At 43.9% G+C, this 17,915-nt stretch overlaps 1 protein-coding gene across 1 annotated transcript in view; it reads left to right on the plus strand.

The window, feature by feature from the left end:
- DECR1 (2,4-dienoyl-CoA reductase 1) overlaps nt 1-16,780 on the plus strand; it is an 87,961-nt gene extending 71,181 nt beyond the window's left edge. The window contains exons 7-10 of the mRNA XM_044294384.1: nt 12,064-12,136; nt 12,690-12,836; nt 13,274-13,336; nt 16,342-16,780. Coding sequence (XP_044150319.1) covers nt 12,064-12,136; nt 12,690-12,836; nt 13,274-13,336; nt 16,342-16,401 — 343 coding nt within the window. The 3' untranslated portion in view covers nt 16,402-16,780. The remainder of the gene's footprint in view (nt 1-12,063; nt 12,137-12,689; nt 12,837-13,273; nt 13,337-16,341) is intronic.
- Nucleotides 16,781-17,915: the final 1,135 nt, after the last annotated feature.

A 17,915-nucleotide genomic window follows, 5' to 3' on the forward strand; every position in this document is an offset into this window, starting at 1 on the left:
GCAACAGACTGCACCCCTCCTGCTAAGCCCCCACCAACGTTTTTAAAAAGTGGAGAGAGCAGAATAAATTAGAAAAAAGTTGCATGTTTTCTACACTAGAAAACAAGCACAGGTCGCATCATAAATTCCCACATTTGGTTGATTGGAATTTCTAAAATGAAACATTGTTTCTTACAGATTAACATCTGACTTCTGTGAAATTCTACAGCTGCAACATGCCGATGCTTAAAGGCTATTTACACCTTCGGGGGTAATTTTTTATGATGGCATTTTACTCATTTTGGGCTAAACATAATAATTTTTTCGTTTGTTCTTTATTTAAAATATTGACCCATTCTGTCACAAAGGGTTAAATCCTACTTTCACTTTGTGCAGTCATCTAAGAGTGGGTTCACACTAGCGTTAGTGATTCCGTTATCGCTTTCCGTTATAATATGGTTTCGCGGGAGAAGGCGCTGCAATTCTTGCAAGAACTTTAGCGCCTTCTCCCTGGCTAAGAGCGGGGCGTTCTGATTGGATGCGCTCGCAGCCAGGGAGAAGATGACCGCGCCTAGGAGAAATACAAGTCCACGCCTAGTATAACCGAGTCACCTCATTAGCATATGAGGCGCCAAAAGATACGGGGACCACAGCGGACGAACGGGAGGTTCTATAGGAAAAAAAAAGTGCCATGGCATCAGTGGGGGCCGCACTATAAGGTAGGATAATAATTGGATTAAGGATATCCAGGTGAAAGGTCCTCTTTAAAAGGCATTCCGTTTGCTTTCCGTCCTAATAGAAGTCTATAGGAAAGCATAACGGATCCGTCTGGGTCCCGTTATGCAAGACGTCCTGTCAACAGGACTTTGTTTTTCGTCTTGCATAACGGGACCCAGACGGATCCTTTTTGATTCCCATAGACTTCTATTAGAACGGATCCGTCCTTTGGCCTTATGGATTCCGTTATAACCATGTTAGCAATCCCTAATGCTAGTGTGAACCCACCCTAATAACCCTCATGTCTAAATGACTAAGATCAGATCCTGCTACTAGAGCAGGGATGGCCAACCTGCGGCTCTCCAGCTGTTGTAAAACTACAACTCCGACCATGCCCTGCTGTATGCTGATAGTTGTAGGCACTCTAGGCATGCTGGGAGTTGTAGTTTGGCAACAGCTGGAGAGCCGCAGGTTGGCCATCCCTGCTCTAGTAGCAGGATCTGAATTTTCTCTCTCTTCCGTCAGTGGAGAGCCCCAGGTTGGCCATCCCTGCATTAGAGCATCTCAGCTCTGTACAGAGAAAATTGCTCCATATTTTTTAATAAAGACCAATTGAAAAAATATTTTTACCTCATAATCAGTAGAATGCAATGTTTAAAAAAAAATTGCCCCCAAAGGTGTACATAGACTTTTAAATAGACCTGTCAGCCCTTTAGACTGTCTCTTTAAGTAATCATGCCCCCCCCCCCCCCCCATGAAAAGGTAAATATGGTACATATTTTCTTAAAACTGTGTTGAGTTGTTCCTCTGCTATTCTTCCTGGAAACATATGACTACATTTACAAGCTTTAGCATTTCCGTTATAAATAGGATATGACCTTAGAGAGTCCAGCAGAGCACCTATTGACAAGAGTAATTGAAACCACTAATTATCAATGTATTCATAGTTTTCCTGGAGGAATAAGCGAGGAATAGCACAACTCAGATCTCTAGGAAAAGGAGCTCTAGGTTGGTTATTTTTTTAATGGGAATGCAAGTATTCAGCAAAACAAACATGGCAGGAGAGGTGATGGGTCCTCTTCAAGAAGACCTGCTCCATGCAGGCTCATTAAAGCTGGGGGAACCCTCACTATGATGCTTATAAGGTTAGTTTCACACTAGCGTTTTTGAGAGATCTGGATCCAGCATTGCCGGAAACTACATGATTGCCGTCCGGCCCCATCTAATATATAAAGATGGGTGTATGTGTGTCTGCTAAAGGAATTCGCACCGTCTCATTTACAATCATGAAATTTGGCACACATGTACTTTAGGTGTCCGGGGAGGTTTTAGACCGGGTCTCGTCTCTCTAGCACATACAGTTCCTGAGATATTCCTAAAAACTGCATTAGCCAATAGAAGCCTAACTATGTGATCCTTATCAGCCAATAGAAGCTCGCAGCCCCTTAGTCTCCTCATACACACAGTTTTAAACCAGGTTTCTCTAACAACCGACTCATTTCTCTTCACAGCTGTAGGTCAGCTTTAAAGGGGCAGGGCGCTGTGAATGACACTGTTAAGGGAGCGGAGTGCTGTGGAGGTCACAGTTCAGGGGCAGGTAGGGTGGCCATTCAGACCACCCTTAAAAGGTGGACTTAAAAACCCCGCCCCCAGGTCCTGCTAAACCCCCAAAGCGGTTAGGCCACGCCTCTACTACTCCGCAGCTGACAGGGATTGAAAAAATTAAGGTAAAAATCAACTTCTGTCAGCTGCAGGGGTGGAAGGGAGGGTGACTTTCTCCCTGCTGCTCACGCTCAGACAGCACAGTGCTGCTGTCTAAGAGTGAGCTGTTCAAAAGGACTTCCCTGTGTCTGTACAGGCCCTGCATCGAACAGAGGACAGGGAGTCTGAAAGCCGGATTGTCCGGCCTAAAACCGGACATCTAGCCACCCTAGGGTCAGGCTGCTGTGGAGGTCACAGTTAAGGGGACGGTCCACTATTGAGATCAGTGTTAAGGGGCAGATTGCTGTAGAGGCCACTGTTAATGGGGATGGGGTGTTGTGGAAATTACTATTAAGGAGATGGGGTACTGTGGAGGTCACTAAAAAAAGGGGCGGGCTGCTGTGGAGGTCACTGTTAAAGGGGAGGATGCTGTGGATGTTACTGTTAAGGGGGCAGGCCGCTGTGGCAGTCACTGTTAAATGGGCGGGCACTGTGGAGGTTTCTGTTATGGGGGCAGGGAACGGTGGAGGTCACAGTTAAGGGGACGCTCCGCTATGGAGGTCAGTGTTAAGGGACGGGGTGTTGTAGAGGTTACTGTTAAGGGGGCGAGGTGTTGTGGAGGTCACATTGCAAGGGAACGGAGCACTTTGGAGGTCACTGTTAAGGGGACGGGTTATTGTGGAAATCGCTGTTAACGAGACAGGGTACTGTGGAGGTCACTAATAAAAGGACAGCCTCTGTGGAGGTCACTGTTAAAGGGGAGGACGCTGTGGGTGTTACTGTTAAGGGGGCAGGCCGCTGTGGCGGTCACTGTTAAAGGGGCGGGCACTGTAGATGTCACTGTTATAGTGGATACCTTCAATATCTTTTAACGATGCACACAAACATTAAATGAAATATACCCATGCGAAGCCGGGTCCTTCTGCTAGTTAACTATAATGTGGACCGGCAGAGGATCGGCTGGGCCAAAACCGCTGCGCACAGCATGCCGAATCTCACTAACGTTAGTGTGAAACTAGCTTAAGCCATAAGGTGCCGCTGCAGTCTGCGCAACCACATTCACTGGCCATACACAGATCAAAGTCAGCAAAACATAATGATCTAATGTGAACAACGCCTCACAAGTGTTCCTGGGAGGTGTCCACATCCTGCTGTCTCTCTTTGATCCCTAATGTGCTTTCTTTTTGACCTGATCGATATTTTTGAATTAAAATATCAACTCCAGTATATCGCTCCAGAACATGTCTGCTTTGTACTTGCGTATTAGACCCCCTACTTTCATAAGGTTCATGTAATTTGGACTTTAATCATGTCTATATTCTGATGATTTCTGTGTTACTGTATAAATTAATGAGAAACTGTTGAAGCATATAGATATGCTATATAAATGTATCTTTCATGCAGTGAGGTATAAGAGCACATCTATGACCATGCAGAAAGTTGGGAGATGTGCCCTGAATGTCCCACAACAGCAGATTTCATGGCGACCAAGATTTGGCCAGCTTCTAAGTCCACCATTTTGTACAACACTACCACTATTTGTACTGTTCCCCCATCGGTCTTCTTTGTCAGGTCAGCAGGGTGCTGAATTCCGGTGCTTAAAACCAGAAGTGAGATGTCCCGTCTGTGGCCACATGCACCGCTGCGTCCATTCACAAGCAGTGTATAACCGATCAGCCTCTATGGTCTTGTGCCATTTGGGGACACGTCCTTGAATGGCTGCAGCAGTGCATGTGATCACAGATGGGATATCCAAAATCAAGCAGCACTACCGTTAGGTCCAAATTGAACAGTCCATGAAGTGTCGGTGCCAGCAGTGTTAGGCCTTAGCCCAGCAGGCCCCTGATAATCAAGGATTTGGGAGAAATACTGCAGCACTTGATGTCTTCAATGCAATTCCTAATTTATTCACCAAGAATGCGGCGTTTCGACTACAATGAGTATTTTTTTCAAGCAGAGTGGCTTGAAAAATACTTATTGTAGTCGAAACACTGCATTCTTGGTGAATAAATTAGGAATTGCATTGAAGACATTGAGTGCTGCAGTATTTCTCCCAAATCACAGATGGGATGTCACACTTCCAGTCCACAGTGGACCAGAAGAGAACTCACTTGGTACATTTCTTCTCTTTTTTTATTTTTTTTATTCTTAGTTTAAACGCTTTTAAGACCATAACTAAATTTGCTTTTTTTTGGGGGGGGGGGGGGGGTTTGATAACCCCTTTAACTTACCAATGTGACAAAGTAGTAGAAATTTTGATAACTGACTATGTCTAGTATCAAGTGAGCAAAATTGGAAAAGCTATCTTCCAGACAATGGTGAAAAAGAGCTGGGAAGGGATCTGACACACAACAGCTGGGGTAGATACAGTCCTGATCAAAAGTTTAAGACCACTTGAAAAATGGCAAAAAATCATATTTAGCATGGCTGGATCTTAACAAGGTTCCAAGTAGAGCTTCAACATGCAACAAGAAGAAATGGGAGTGAGACAAAACATTTTTTGAGCATGCAATTTAATGATAACAACGAATAAACTGAAACAGGCTGTTTTTCGGCTGATCAAAAGTTTAGGACCACACCTCAAAAAATAAACTAAAACCCCCCAAAACAGAAATCCAACTTTCCAAACATGAACTCAGTAATGAGTAGCTCCGCCATTATTGTTTATCACTTCAAAAATTAGTTTCGGCATACTTGATGCAAGCGTTTCCATGAGGTGAGTGGGAACATTTCTCCAAGTGGTGAAGACGGCCGCACGAAGGCCATCTACTGTCTGGAACTGTTGTCCATTTTTGTAAACTTCCCTTGCCGTCCATCCCCAAAGGTTCTCAATTGGATTTAGATCAGGGGAACACGCAGGATGGGCCAAAAGAGTGATGCTATTCTCCTGGAAGAAGTCCCTTGTCCTGCAGGCATTGTGTACTGTAGCATTGTTCAAAAAGGGAGAGTTTTTTTGCCTTTACCATCACAACGTGTGACTACCTGACAGAAAATGACAATGAATCCGCATCTTTGCACAGATTTGACCTTTTAAAGGCATTGAATGCTCAAAAAATGTTTTGTCTCACTCTCATTTCTTCTTGTTGCATGTTGAAGCTCTACTTGGAACCTTGTTAAGATCCAGCCATGCTAAATATGATTTTTTGCCATTTTTCAAGTGGTCTTAAACTTTTGATCAGGACTGTATGTTCTGCCAATCATTAGGCTATTGCTATACGGCCACCTGTAATGGCACTAGATAATGTTGCAGTACTGCCCCACTACACCTTAAGATAGTAAATGTGGGACAGTGGGGGTAGGGATCGACCGATTATCGGATTTACCGATATTATCGGCCGATATTCAGGATTTTGAACGCTATCGGTATCGGCATTTATTTTGCCGATATTCCGATAGCGTATGGGGAACACAGATCGCGCTGCTCTCAGCGCTCTCAGTGTTCCCCTTAGCAGCACAGGGGAGAAGGAAGCAGTGTCTCCTCCCCCTGTGCTGCTGCCACTGCCGCCAATGAGAGGACAGGGGACAAGAGGAGGGGAGGAGCTATGGCCACTGCGCCACCAATGAAGCTTAATCTCTCATTCATTCATATACAGGAGGCGGGAGCTGGCTGCAGGATCACATAGCCGACTCCCGACCTCTATGAGCTGTAGCTGCGATCTGCGGTAGTTAACCCCTCAGGTGCCGCGGATCGCAGCTACAGCTCATAGAGGTCGGGAGCCGGCTATGTGATTCTGCAGCCAGCTCCCGCCTCCTGTATATGAATAAATGATAGATTAATCTTCATTGGTGGCCCAGTGCGCCCCCCCCAACCCCAGTATTAGACATTAGTGGCGCAGTGCGCCCCCCCCCTCCCCCCAGTATTAAGCATTGGTGGTGCAGTGCGCCCCCCCTCCCCCCAGTATTAAGCATTGGTGGCGCAGTGCGCCCCTTCCCCCCCCCCCCCCCCAAGCCCCCCCCCAGTATTAAGCATTGGTGGCGCAGTGCGCCCCTCCACAGGATCCCCTCTCCCCTGCTCCTCTGATCGGAGCCCCAGCAGTGTAATGCTAAGGGGGCTGAAAGTTAGTAAAAAAAAAAAAAAAAAAAAAAGTTACAAAAAGTATAAATGAAAAAGAAAGATTTACAAAAAAAAAAATACACATTAACAATAAACCATTAATTTTCAGCAGATTTGTGGGAATTTTTTATTTTTTTTCAAAAATGAAAATTCCCAGAATATCGGTATAAATTATCGGCTATCGGCCTGAAAGTTCACAAATTATCGGTATCGGCCCTAAAAAATCAATATCGGTCGATCCCTAAGTGGGGGCATATCTCTAGGATATCTCTAGGACACTCGCCTATATTGGGAACGGAGCCCCGCAGAGTGATGGCTGGAGGACTTCAGTCCGGCCACCACGAAGCGCTCTCCCCATGGAAGTGAATGGGAGCGCACCGTGCATGATCGGCCGCTGCTTCCATTCACTTCTATGGGCCTGACAGAAATGGCCAAGCCAGCACTCAGCTTTTAAAGGCGGCCCCGTAAAAAATTAATGGACGACAGCTGCGAATGCACAGTGCGCCCTCCACCACTTTCGGTCCGCTGCAGCGGTGGGACCCGCACCTATAAGACAATGGGGGCATATCCTAGCAATATGTCCCCATTGTCTGAGATGAGACAACCCCTTTAAGTTGAATGAACGCAAGGTTCACATCCAGTCAGCCTGAACAGGAGTGATGTATTACTGGTATGCCTCTCCTCCACGACCAATTGTGGAAAAGCACCCCTCCTGTTAGAAAGTGTAATGAGCTTCTGTCCCAGCTCACCTGGATTAGGATTGTACATCATGGAAGCTGTAGGGGCACAAGTACATAAATGGTCCAATAACTTTTTCCCCTCACCCATGACGGCACCCATGCGGCTAGGACCTCCCATTCAGGACAGGAAACCTGAAGAGATTAAATGGTTCACACCCCCACCACACCTCAGTTCAGGTTTCCTGACCTCTGGATAGGAGGTACCTGAGGAGTTCCCTCTTTTTCTTTAGGTTCTCACCTCGGGGGGGGGGGGGGGGGGGGCTGGAGAAGGTACGGGTCTACAACACCGTAACGGAATCTATCCCTGGCGGCGTAAGTCTCCTGGGGGAGCTTCCTGCCTTCTCCCAAGCCTCATTGGGGAGCCGCTGTGGCCGTGTTCATGCGGCTCCCGGTCCATAGTAGTGCGGTGGCCGGCGTCCCACTTCCAAAATGGCTGAGCGTGCTCCCGATGCGCTCCGCGCATGCGTGCTGGGGCGGCTTCTTCCGGCGCATTGAGGTGGTTTCCGGCAGCGCTGACCGGAAGGGGGAGGGCTCACCTGCCTCATGGATTAGGCGTTTTTTGGGCCTGGTGTTAAAAGGAGCCGACGCTCGTAATGAGTCGGCAACAGGGGGGGACAACCAGCCTTGGTACGCACACAGTGCTGTGCAGGATCTGGAGCCTCCGCGAAACATGTCGAAACCAGGTGACGCTGAATGCGCCGATCCCTTGGAACCCTCGAGGCCCACGAGCCTGGTATTGGACCTGAGGAGTGGGGAAGCTTGACTCTATGAATTGGTGAGACTGAGCCTTTACTAATAAATTTGAGTGTTTGCTTTTTTGTAGGTAGCAAAAACACCTAAGAAATCTTCCGGCAAAACTAAACATAAAGCATGTGGGGGGTGTAGAGTAGCGTTGTCAGCTTCATATGCTAAACCACTATGTCAAGCTTGTATAGATAAGTTAGTCATGGATGAATCTCATAGCTTATCTAAAACCATTAAGGCCTTGGTACGATCTGAAGTTAAGTCTTCCTTTAAATCCTTCAGTCGGGGCTGTCCGAAATCACCAGAAAGGCGTACCTATAACATGGACTCTGATTCTGATCTTTCTGGGGAAGACAAAGAGATAGAATCAGGTCAGGATTTATCTTCTGATTTTATATCGTCAGATGAGAATTCTGTGGGAAAAGCGCTACTTACACCTGAAGATACTGAGCCTTTGTTGAAAGCTGTAAAAACCACGATGCAATTGGAGGACGTAAAACAGCCTTAGACTATCACTGGCCAGGTTTTTTATGGCCTTGGCCCTAAACGCCATAGAGTTTTCTCCGTTCATAAGAACATAAAAGCACTGATTAAGAAAGAATGGAAAAAACCCTGACAGATATTTTTTTATACTGGAGAAAATATCCATTAGAAGAGACAGAGCTCCTTCTATAGATGCCACTGTAGCTAAAATAGCCCAAAAATCTGCTCTTCTGTTTGAGGACTTAGGCTGTTTAGGAGATCCTTTAGATAAGAGCAGACATTTATCTTAAACGTACTTGGGAATGTGCCTCTACAAGTCTCAGGCCAGCCATTGCCGCCTCTTGGGTCTCTAGGTCATTAAGGCTATGGTTAGGTCAACTGGAATCTCATATTAGAGACAAAACTCCTAGAGAGGACTTGCTATCCTCCCTCCCAACCTTCCTTAAGGCAGCATATTTCCTTGCAGATGCTTCTACTGATGTGGTCCGTTTTTCTGCCAGAGCACCTGCCATGTCAAATTCAGCAAGGCATGCTATTTGGCTTAAATCATGGAAAGGGGATCATAGGGTCTAGACTTTGCTCTCTCCCATATGAAGGTTCTAGATTGTTTGGTTCCTCTCTTGATGACATCTTAGAGAGAGCCTCTGACAAAAAGAAGGGGTTTTCGGTTCCCCAGAAAACTTTTTTTTTTTTTTTGTAAACCACAGGCCAGTTTTAAAAGTCAGGTGGGAGGAAGACTGTCTCGGTTCTTCCCAGCCTGGAGGTCCATTTCTCAGAACAAGTGGATCCTAGGTGTAATAGAAAAATGATTCAGGCTGGAGTTAATTTCTTATCCAAAAATTGTTTTCACTCACAGTTCGGAGATTTTTTTCTCGCTTAGACAAGGGAGTAGTTTGTCCAGTCCCCAAGACAGAGAGGGTCAAAGGGTTCTATTCCCCTTTATTTTTGGTGAAGAAACCAAATGGAACAATGGAAAGCCCATCAGCAGTGGACGGGTTAGCACAGGACTGGAGCCAACAATTAGGGTACGCCTTCCCTCCATTTTGCCTTATCCCACAAGTATTGAAGAAAATGGAGAGAGAGGAAGCCCTTGTTATTCTGATAGCTCCAAAGTGGCCCAAGAAGTCCTGGTATTCGAATCTTCTGAGGTTGGCACTACAGCCTCCATGGTCCCTACCATTGAGAGAGGATCTTCTTTACCAGGGTCTACTAGTTCATCCCAGCCAAGAAGACCTTCATCTTTCAGCATGGATTTTGAAAAGGAAGTCTGGTCAGGAAGGGGTTTGTCAGACAATGTGGTTTCCACCTTGCTAAAAAGTAGGAAGGTGGTTACCTCTAAAAAAATATATATTAAGATTATGTTAGAATAAAAATTTCATTACCTAGCTGTCAGGAGGTGTCTAGTGTTTTACCAAGATTCCACGTCACCTTGGAGGATAGATGAGAATCTCCTTATCCAGTTTCAGTGAAACTGTAGGGGCTGCAAAGTTTCCACTAGTGTTATTGCTAGATGGGTAAAGAATGCTATTTCTCTTGCCTATTCTTCCCTTAGCCTGCCTCCTAGGGAGGGCAGATGCTTCTTTAGCCAATATTTGAAGAGCCGCTACTTGGAGCTCCCCCCATACTTTTTTTTAGATATTACAGACTGCATCTTGATTCAGATGCGGCCTTTAGGAAGAAAGTGCTACAAGCTGTAGTCGTCCCCTCCCTAAATTTTCTTTGTCTTATGGTTTAGTCTCGCATGGGTGCCGTCATGGGTGAGGGGAAAACAATAATTGCTCTTACAGGTAATTTTTTTTCTTGGAACCCATGACGGCACCCCAAAAATTCCTTCCCTAATGTATTATTTTTTTAAAGTATTTATATACATATAGAATTATAGTTGATAGAGCTTCTTCCCATGGAAATTAGAGGAGTTACCGGATCGGTTCTCTTCTTTACCATTTATGTGTGTGTTTTCTTTTTTTTTTTAACTCTTCTTTCTTGGTGGTTGGCACGCCTCCGGAGGTCGGTTTATTATAATCACTGAGATGCGGTGGGGGTGTGAACCATTTTATCTCTTTTTAGGTTTCCTGTCCTGGATGGGAGGTCCTAGTCACATGGGTGCCGTCATGGGTTTCAAGAAAAACAGTTATCGGTAAGAGCAATTATTGTTTTCCAGCGCCATGACTTGTATTAAAATCTGAGTTTATTTGAAGCAAGTTAGGGTACTTTCAAACTAGCGTTTTTCTTTTCCGGCATAGAGTTCCATCCTAGGGGAGAGCAATCCATTTAGGATGCATCAGGATGTCTTCAGTTCAGTCTTTTTGACTGTTCAGGACGGAGATAATACCGCAGCATGCTACGGTTTTATCTCCGGCCAAAAAAACTGAACACTTGCCTGAATGCATTTTTTTCCATAGGAATGTTATAGTGCCGGCATGCGGATGACACTGGAAAGACAGATCCGGCATTTCAATGCATTTGTAAGACGGATCAGGATCATGATCAGTCTTACAAATGCCATCAGTTGGCGTACGCTTTGACGGATCCGGCAGGCAGTTACGGCAACGGAACTGCTTGTCGGATCACTCTGCCGCAAGTGTGAAAGTACCCTTAAAACAGCATACAGCAGGTGATGACACATTTCGGGTCTCAAACTGGACTGTTAGTCGTAGTCCAATTTGAAGTCCGAAACACATCATCACTTGCTGTATGTCGTTATAAACTGCTTCAAATAAACTCCTATTTTATTACAAGTTGGTAAATTTCTTGCACCAGTCCCACTTCTTCGTGAAGGTTTCTGACTGTGTAACAGGATGGCGGACATTTTAAAGTCTATGAACACCCTTTTATTTTTATTATTGCATTCTACTCATTTGGGGCTATAAATCATTTTGGGAGTTTTGAGGGTATTTCTTAACATATTTTCAGCAGGTTTTGTTATACAGGGGTTACATTTCAGCCTATTTGTAGACTGTGACTTTCTGTTTACTCTGTGTCCCATCAGATGAGGGCTCATGTATAGCTTTCATCTCTGATCTCCTGGCATCATTACAATATGTACTTCCTATATTCTTATCGGTTTGATAACAGTTTAGCTGTAATGAGTGCTTATGTGGTCAGGAGATCAGAGATGAGAGCTACAGGTGAGTCATTATCTGAGAAGACTCAGAGTAAACAGAAAGTGACATTCTGCAAATAGACTGAAATGCAACCCCTCACAAAAACTGCAGGAAATTTGTATAAAGGCCAATTGCAAAAATGATTTTTAGACTGAAATAAATTAAATGAAATCATAAAAAAACATGGTTTGCTAAAAGGTATACATTTATTTATTTATTGTGACATTTTTTATTTAATTTTTTGTTTCCCTGGGAACCTCTGTAGCGGTGTAGCACTTGCCTTAAGGAGTTATTTTTTCAGACTAGGTGACATGAATAAGAATAGAACAGATTTGTTGCTGCTGCACATCAGGAGACTAAAGACTAGATGCGGGATGTATGTCTGCTTCCACAGATCATTGTCAATACCAAGTTTGATCTGTCTACATTATACTGCCATTGTCTTTATTACCATGTACCTGTGTAATTGCTTCTTTTTCCAACTTACAATTAATTTTGCTGCTAAAATAATGTTCCTTTGTGTAATATTTTTGTTTTGTAGATCTCTTGCAGCAGAATGGGGACGATATGGTATGAGGTTTAACGTTATACAGCCTGGGCCCATAAAAACAAAGGTACACTGACTCTTTTTAATACAGAAAATAAATGCATAGTTAACGTGTACCTCCTGTGAAAAAATATAAATTTCACCTCCATCTGCCTCAATCTCTCTGTATATTCTTACAGCTGAGCATAGCAGGGTGGAAGTAAGTGACTGAAGTAAGTCATTTCTCTTCCTACTTTGCAATAAAGTGGCGCTAATAAACAGTATAGAGCATTATTTTTTCATTTTAGATTAGAAACTTGAATTTACACACTATATGTATCCTAAGAAGTTTTAAAGCAAATTGCTGGAGGTATGCTTTGAATAGTTTGATAGAGATTAACATGTCTACTCATACAGCTGACCCCAGCAGGGAGGAAGTAAATGACTGAAGTAAGTTATGTCTGCTCCTACTTTGCAGTGGGTGGCACTAATAAACAGTTCAGAGCGTTTTGTCATTTTAGATTACAAACTTGAATTTACTCTCTGAGGTGCATATTCTAAGAAGCTTTTAAGTGGATCACTGGAGGTACTCTTTAAATAGTATAACTTTGCATTAATGAGCACTTCTTTGCATTTCTAAGGGTGCATTTAGCCGTCTAGACCCCACAGGAGCCTTTGAAAGTGACATGATCAAGAGGATCCCATGTGGTCGCCTTGGCACACCAGAGGAAATAGCAAATCTTGCAGTGTATCTATGCAGTGACTATGCAAGCTGGGTGTCTGGAGCGGTAAGTGTGTAAGACTTTGGCCAGTTTAAGCGAGTTCACTTCCAAAAACATGCTCTATGTGGAAGCATGATTTCCCATCTTGGACTCTGCTCTTATAATGGGACCTCATGGCATTATAATGATATATAATGCTGTATGTCCGTGGCCGACCTCCGCTGTAATGTTTTGTACTAATTGTATTATGTCAGTACAGTTCATTACAGATAGTGTTGGGCAGAGAAACACAGCATTATAAATCATTATAATGCCGAGGGGTCCCGATACAAGAGCAGAGTCCAGGATGGGGAAATCATGCTCTCACACAGAGGATGTTTTTCACAGTGAACTCACTCACCTTAATCTCATACAGGATCTTATATTCACTTAAAACAATTTCAAGGTATCTCTGAATATTAATTCTGCCTTGGAAGAGTGATTGATATGTTTTTCTGTTCTAGATCATACGAATGGATGGTGGTGAATATGTTTCAATGGCTGGAGAGTTTAACAGCTTACGAAAGGTAAAGTATAAATCGTATCTGTGCTGCACACAACCATTTGGTTATGTTTGCAGATGCTGTATCTCTTTACTGAAGTTTACTTTCAGCTTACAGAGTCACCGAGCTTTAAAAAAACTGCTGATATATCACATGTAAGGGATCGCTCTCTCTCAGGGATCGGCAATGACAGACTTCTCATCAAGCGGGGGGGGGGGGTTTCAAGCTCAAACAGTGCTTTATTTGTCACACAGCACATTACACTTCCAGGTTTGGCGTCACTTGGCACCATGAAGTCGCAGCTTTACCTCACAACGTGTTACATCTACACAAAACCACGAACACTCGCCTCTAGGTCAGTGTTCACACTGCGGTATTCGGCTTCAGTCAGACAGCCTCCTAGCTGTGACCAGTGCAACCCACCAGTCCTCTTGGTGGAAGCAGCGAAATACCTTGGGGGGATATGGTCCAGCAGTCCTCCTGACTCTGACCGTGCAAAACCTCTCTTCTTCAGGCGTCGCTGGGTCCCCCCAAACTGAGGATTGCTTTATCCCCAAGTGATTATCGCACCTGGCCTCACCTCAGGCCACGTGATGGTGGGGAGAAAACAGTAAATCAGGTTGTTGGCTAGTCATGCCAAAATGGTGGATTCGGGAAGCTCTACTCTGCTGCTTGTGGTTTACTCAATGGGAACTTAGCGGCAGAGGCATTCTACTGGTTTCAGGTACATAAGAGACAGCGTGTAAGGCTGTGTCCTCTACTGGAGCTTCACTAAGTTCTCTCCTTTCTGAGCTCTAGCAGCAAAGAGCTTACTTTATTGTCAGTACTGCAGCATATAATTTGTCATTTATAATTGGATATGCCCACACCTCTGGGACCCACACCTATCTTTAGAATGAAGCCGGCAAAGTGAAGGAGGGTGAGACGCACATGCGTGAATGCCCTCCATTCATTTCTATATGACTTCAGCCTCATAGAAGTGAATTCAATGGTGGCCGGGCTTGTGTGGTGCGCTTCCTATTCATTTCAGTGGGACTTTTGAAAATAGCCGAGCGAGCCACTCAGCTATTTTCGGCACTCCCATGGAAATTAATGAAGGGCGGCTTTTCTTTACTTTGCAGACTCCGTTCTAAAGATAGGTGTGGGACCTGCAACTACGCATGTAGTAGAGTTAACACTCATGATTTATGGGACGTGTTATCTAAACTAAATGCGTTAAGCAAACACCTTCAATTGCTTTTCAATGGCTTTTGTCTCAAGATAACGCGATGAGTAAAGAGCTTGAGTGCTAACCCTGCTACATCCTAGCGATATGCCCCCAATGTGCAAGATGGGCCAACTTCTTTAAACGACTTTTATAGTTCATAATACCAGATTAAAGGGTTTCAAAGCATAGGCATTGGTGGCATATTGATTAGATATACAGTATATCAATGTTTGATTGCTGGGGGGGGGGGGGGGGGTAGACTGCTACTGGGACGACCGACACTCTTGCCGAAGGCTCTGTTCACATCAGCCTTAGAGCCTCTGTTACAGATTTCATCATATTAGCTGGAAAAAGTAGCACAGCATGCAGCACCATTTTTTCCTTCAAAACTGTTGGACACAGGGGTGGACTGGGAACTGAAAGTGGCCCTGGAAAAAGTACTAAAAGTGGCCCCGTTTTGTAGTTGGGTCCAAATTGATGGAAGGCAGGGCCAGCAATACCATTTTGTGGCACATTATACCACCCCAACAGAGCCAAATTTCACAGTCCATCATAAAATACTGCCAGCAGCACAAAATACATCCCCAACAACTTCCACCATTCGGTCGTGAGGAGGGCCTAGTCGCCCACTGTGAAATTTCCCTGTAAGGTTTATGGCCAATCCATCCATGGTTAGACACCAAGATGCCGGGCTCCGGTGATGTCTGTCATGAACAGATCTGTCAGAGCTTGTTTTTTTATGTCCCTAATTGAACAGAAAGGCAGAATTCCGAACACCAATGTGACCGCAACATAAAACGAAGGGGTCACAATAAATTTTAGTGCCACTCCCAACCTAGCACTGTGCTGGAATTACAGCACTGCCGCATTCACATGACGGACCATAGCACCACTCTCAACCTGAAATATGGCTGTGGTGCACTTCCAGTACAGCCCTGGACTGGCACAGTTTTAGAAGCTGCTGAAGGAGCCATTTTCATTTTCTGATAACCAGTGCCCCTTCTATCAAATTTGAAAAAGTGGTGTCTAAAAAGATAGATTGAAATTCTGTAAATAGCTTTTCCCACAATCACCACTTGATTATGATTATGATTTGTTGTGGGTCTGCACACTGGGACCCCCACCGACCATGAGAACTGAGTTTCCATGTTCTTTGCTTGATAGGTGACAAGTGTTGATTATGAGACAACCCCTTTAAAGGCCATGTACACCTTTGGGTGCAATTTATTTTATTATTGCATTATACTCATTTTGAGCTAAAAAATTTTTTATAATATGGCGTCCTTTTTTTCTGTGCAGAGCTGACATGCTCTAGTAGCACCCTGTGTTTTCCGTCAGACCAGGAGTTGACGGATTTCTTATCTCTGCTTTCTGACATTATAAACACTCATGGATCAGTTCTCATCTTAGTGATAAGAATGCGACTTAAATTAGTGTTTATGACCTCTCAGTAGTTTAATGATAAGGTTTATTAGATGACTGGCACAAAGTGAAAGCACCAGTCACACAGCTAGAAACAACTGTTAACCTTTTGTGACAGAACGGCTCAATATTTTTAATAAAGGCCAATTAAAAAAAATATTTTAGCCACAAATGAGTAACCTGCAATCATGAGAAAAAAATTGCCTTAGAAGGTGTAAACAGCCTTTAAATACACAAGTGAATACTTGTATGTGATGGTTTACTACCATCGTTGTGCTGGCGCTCTGTAATGGAGCTCCGTGTAGTGATCTCTAGCAGACAGTCAAGTGGCTCATTTTGGAGAGAAAGCTACAGTATACACCTTACAAAATGTACTTACCATTGTATATTTCTTGTACAGGTAACCAAGGAGCAGTGGGATCTCATGGAAAAATTAATCCGGGGCACAAAAGGCTCCTAATCCCGACACCTCTCACTTAAAGAAGATTGGAGGAATAATGGAGGATTCTCCTTTCAGTGCCCTTCGTTCAGTCAGTTACACTATATCGAACGTCAGCTCTACTAAGCTTCCACTGAATACCTTTCCACATCAGAACTAGCACTTTTCAGTCGTCGTTTTGTCCTTATAAGGAGGCCTTTTTGTTTGTTCTACTTGGAAAAACTGAAATTTAGCCCAAGAAATCAAAAACTTTATTAACGGGAACTGTGATTTACTGGTATTTAGCAATTCAGCTAAAAATTGAGAATCTGTAATGAATGATGTCATACCTGTTGCTGTTTACATCACTTTGTGCCTTATTACATGTAATAAAATACTATGGTAAAGCCATGGACCGTGAGTGCTTTGATATCATACAGTATGTTACATATTTGTACTACTACATGATGTGTCTCCATACAGTGGAGCAGTTGTTTTTAAAGGATATAGACTAACAAATGGTTCCATCCATCCCCCATTGACTACAATGCTAAAATCTATATGTTGCGTATGGATTTTTTGGCTGGAAGAATGGCGTGTTAGGCTATTGTAGCCTTCAAAAAATGGTATGGAAACATAAACAAGGACAGACTTGGTGAAAAGTATGCACCTTCGGGCTGAGTATGTCAAACAACAGTAAATGTTTTGATTCATTTTTACTCCATTCCAATGTATGCGTTCGACATGAAGCAAGTACTAGATGAGAACAGCCCCTAATGCTGACAGTGTAACCTTACACAATCTAAACAGTTGCCAGATTTATCCCAGAGCCAATACTGAATGATACATTTGGTGCTTCTGTAGACTGTTTAAGCTTATGCCACTTGATCGGAGGCTTAATTTGCAATGTAATTTTGCAAGGGAATTATTACCACTAGGGGCATTATGGTGAGCTTTATTACTACCGGGGGCTATGGGGAACGAATTGCTTGTATGTGCACACTGGAGGACATTATTGGAGGGCACTATTACTACTAAGGACACTCTGGGGGAGAGTATTTACTATTGGTGAGACTTTGGGGGGCACCCTGGCACATCAGCTTAGCACAATAATTTTTTGGGGACACTATGTTTACAGCACTATTACTGTCAGGGGCACTATTTGCTGGGTGCAATTATTTTTGAGGGCCCTGTGTGTCATTAATTGTTGAAGGAGGCACTAGCTGTATGGCACTAGTATTTTCAGGGGGACTATCTGTTTCTGCAGTACAGTATTAGGGGTGGCAAGACAGGGTGTTAAGAACGTTGGGAGGATGATGGAACCTAAGATATCTGTGTGGAAACTCTGCAGAGACGAGATATGGCTGAAAAAAGTAATCATGGTGATCTGCTCCAAATGGAGAAGATGAGGAAAGAGAACATTCATATCAGAGGAGTCGTCACTGGATGTAAGGTACGTAGTGCTGTATTCTTTGTTATCCATCATGGGTCCTAATTGACAGAAAGTTTAGCGGTATGTCAAATTAGAAGGAGCTGCTGACAGAGATTTAGAGCAG

The sequence above is a fragment of the Bufo gargarizans genome, chromosome 5, assembly GCF_014858855.1.
Source record: "Bufo gargarizans isolate SCDJY-AF-19 chromosome 5, ASM1485885v1, whole genome shotgun sequence".
NCBI classification, from domain to species: domain Eukaryota; kingdom Metazoa; phylum Chordata; class Amphibia; order Anura; family Bufonidae; genus Bufo; species Bufo gargarizans.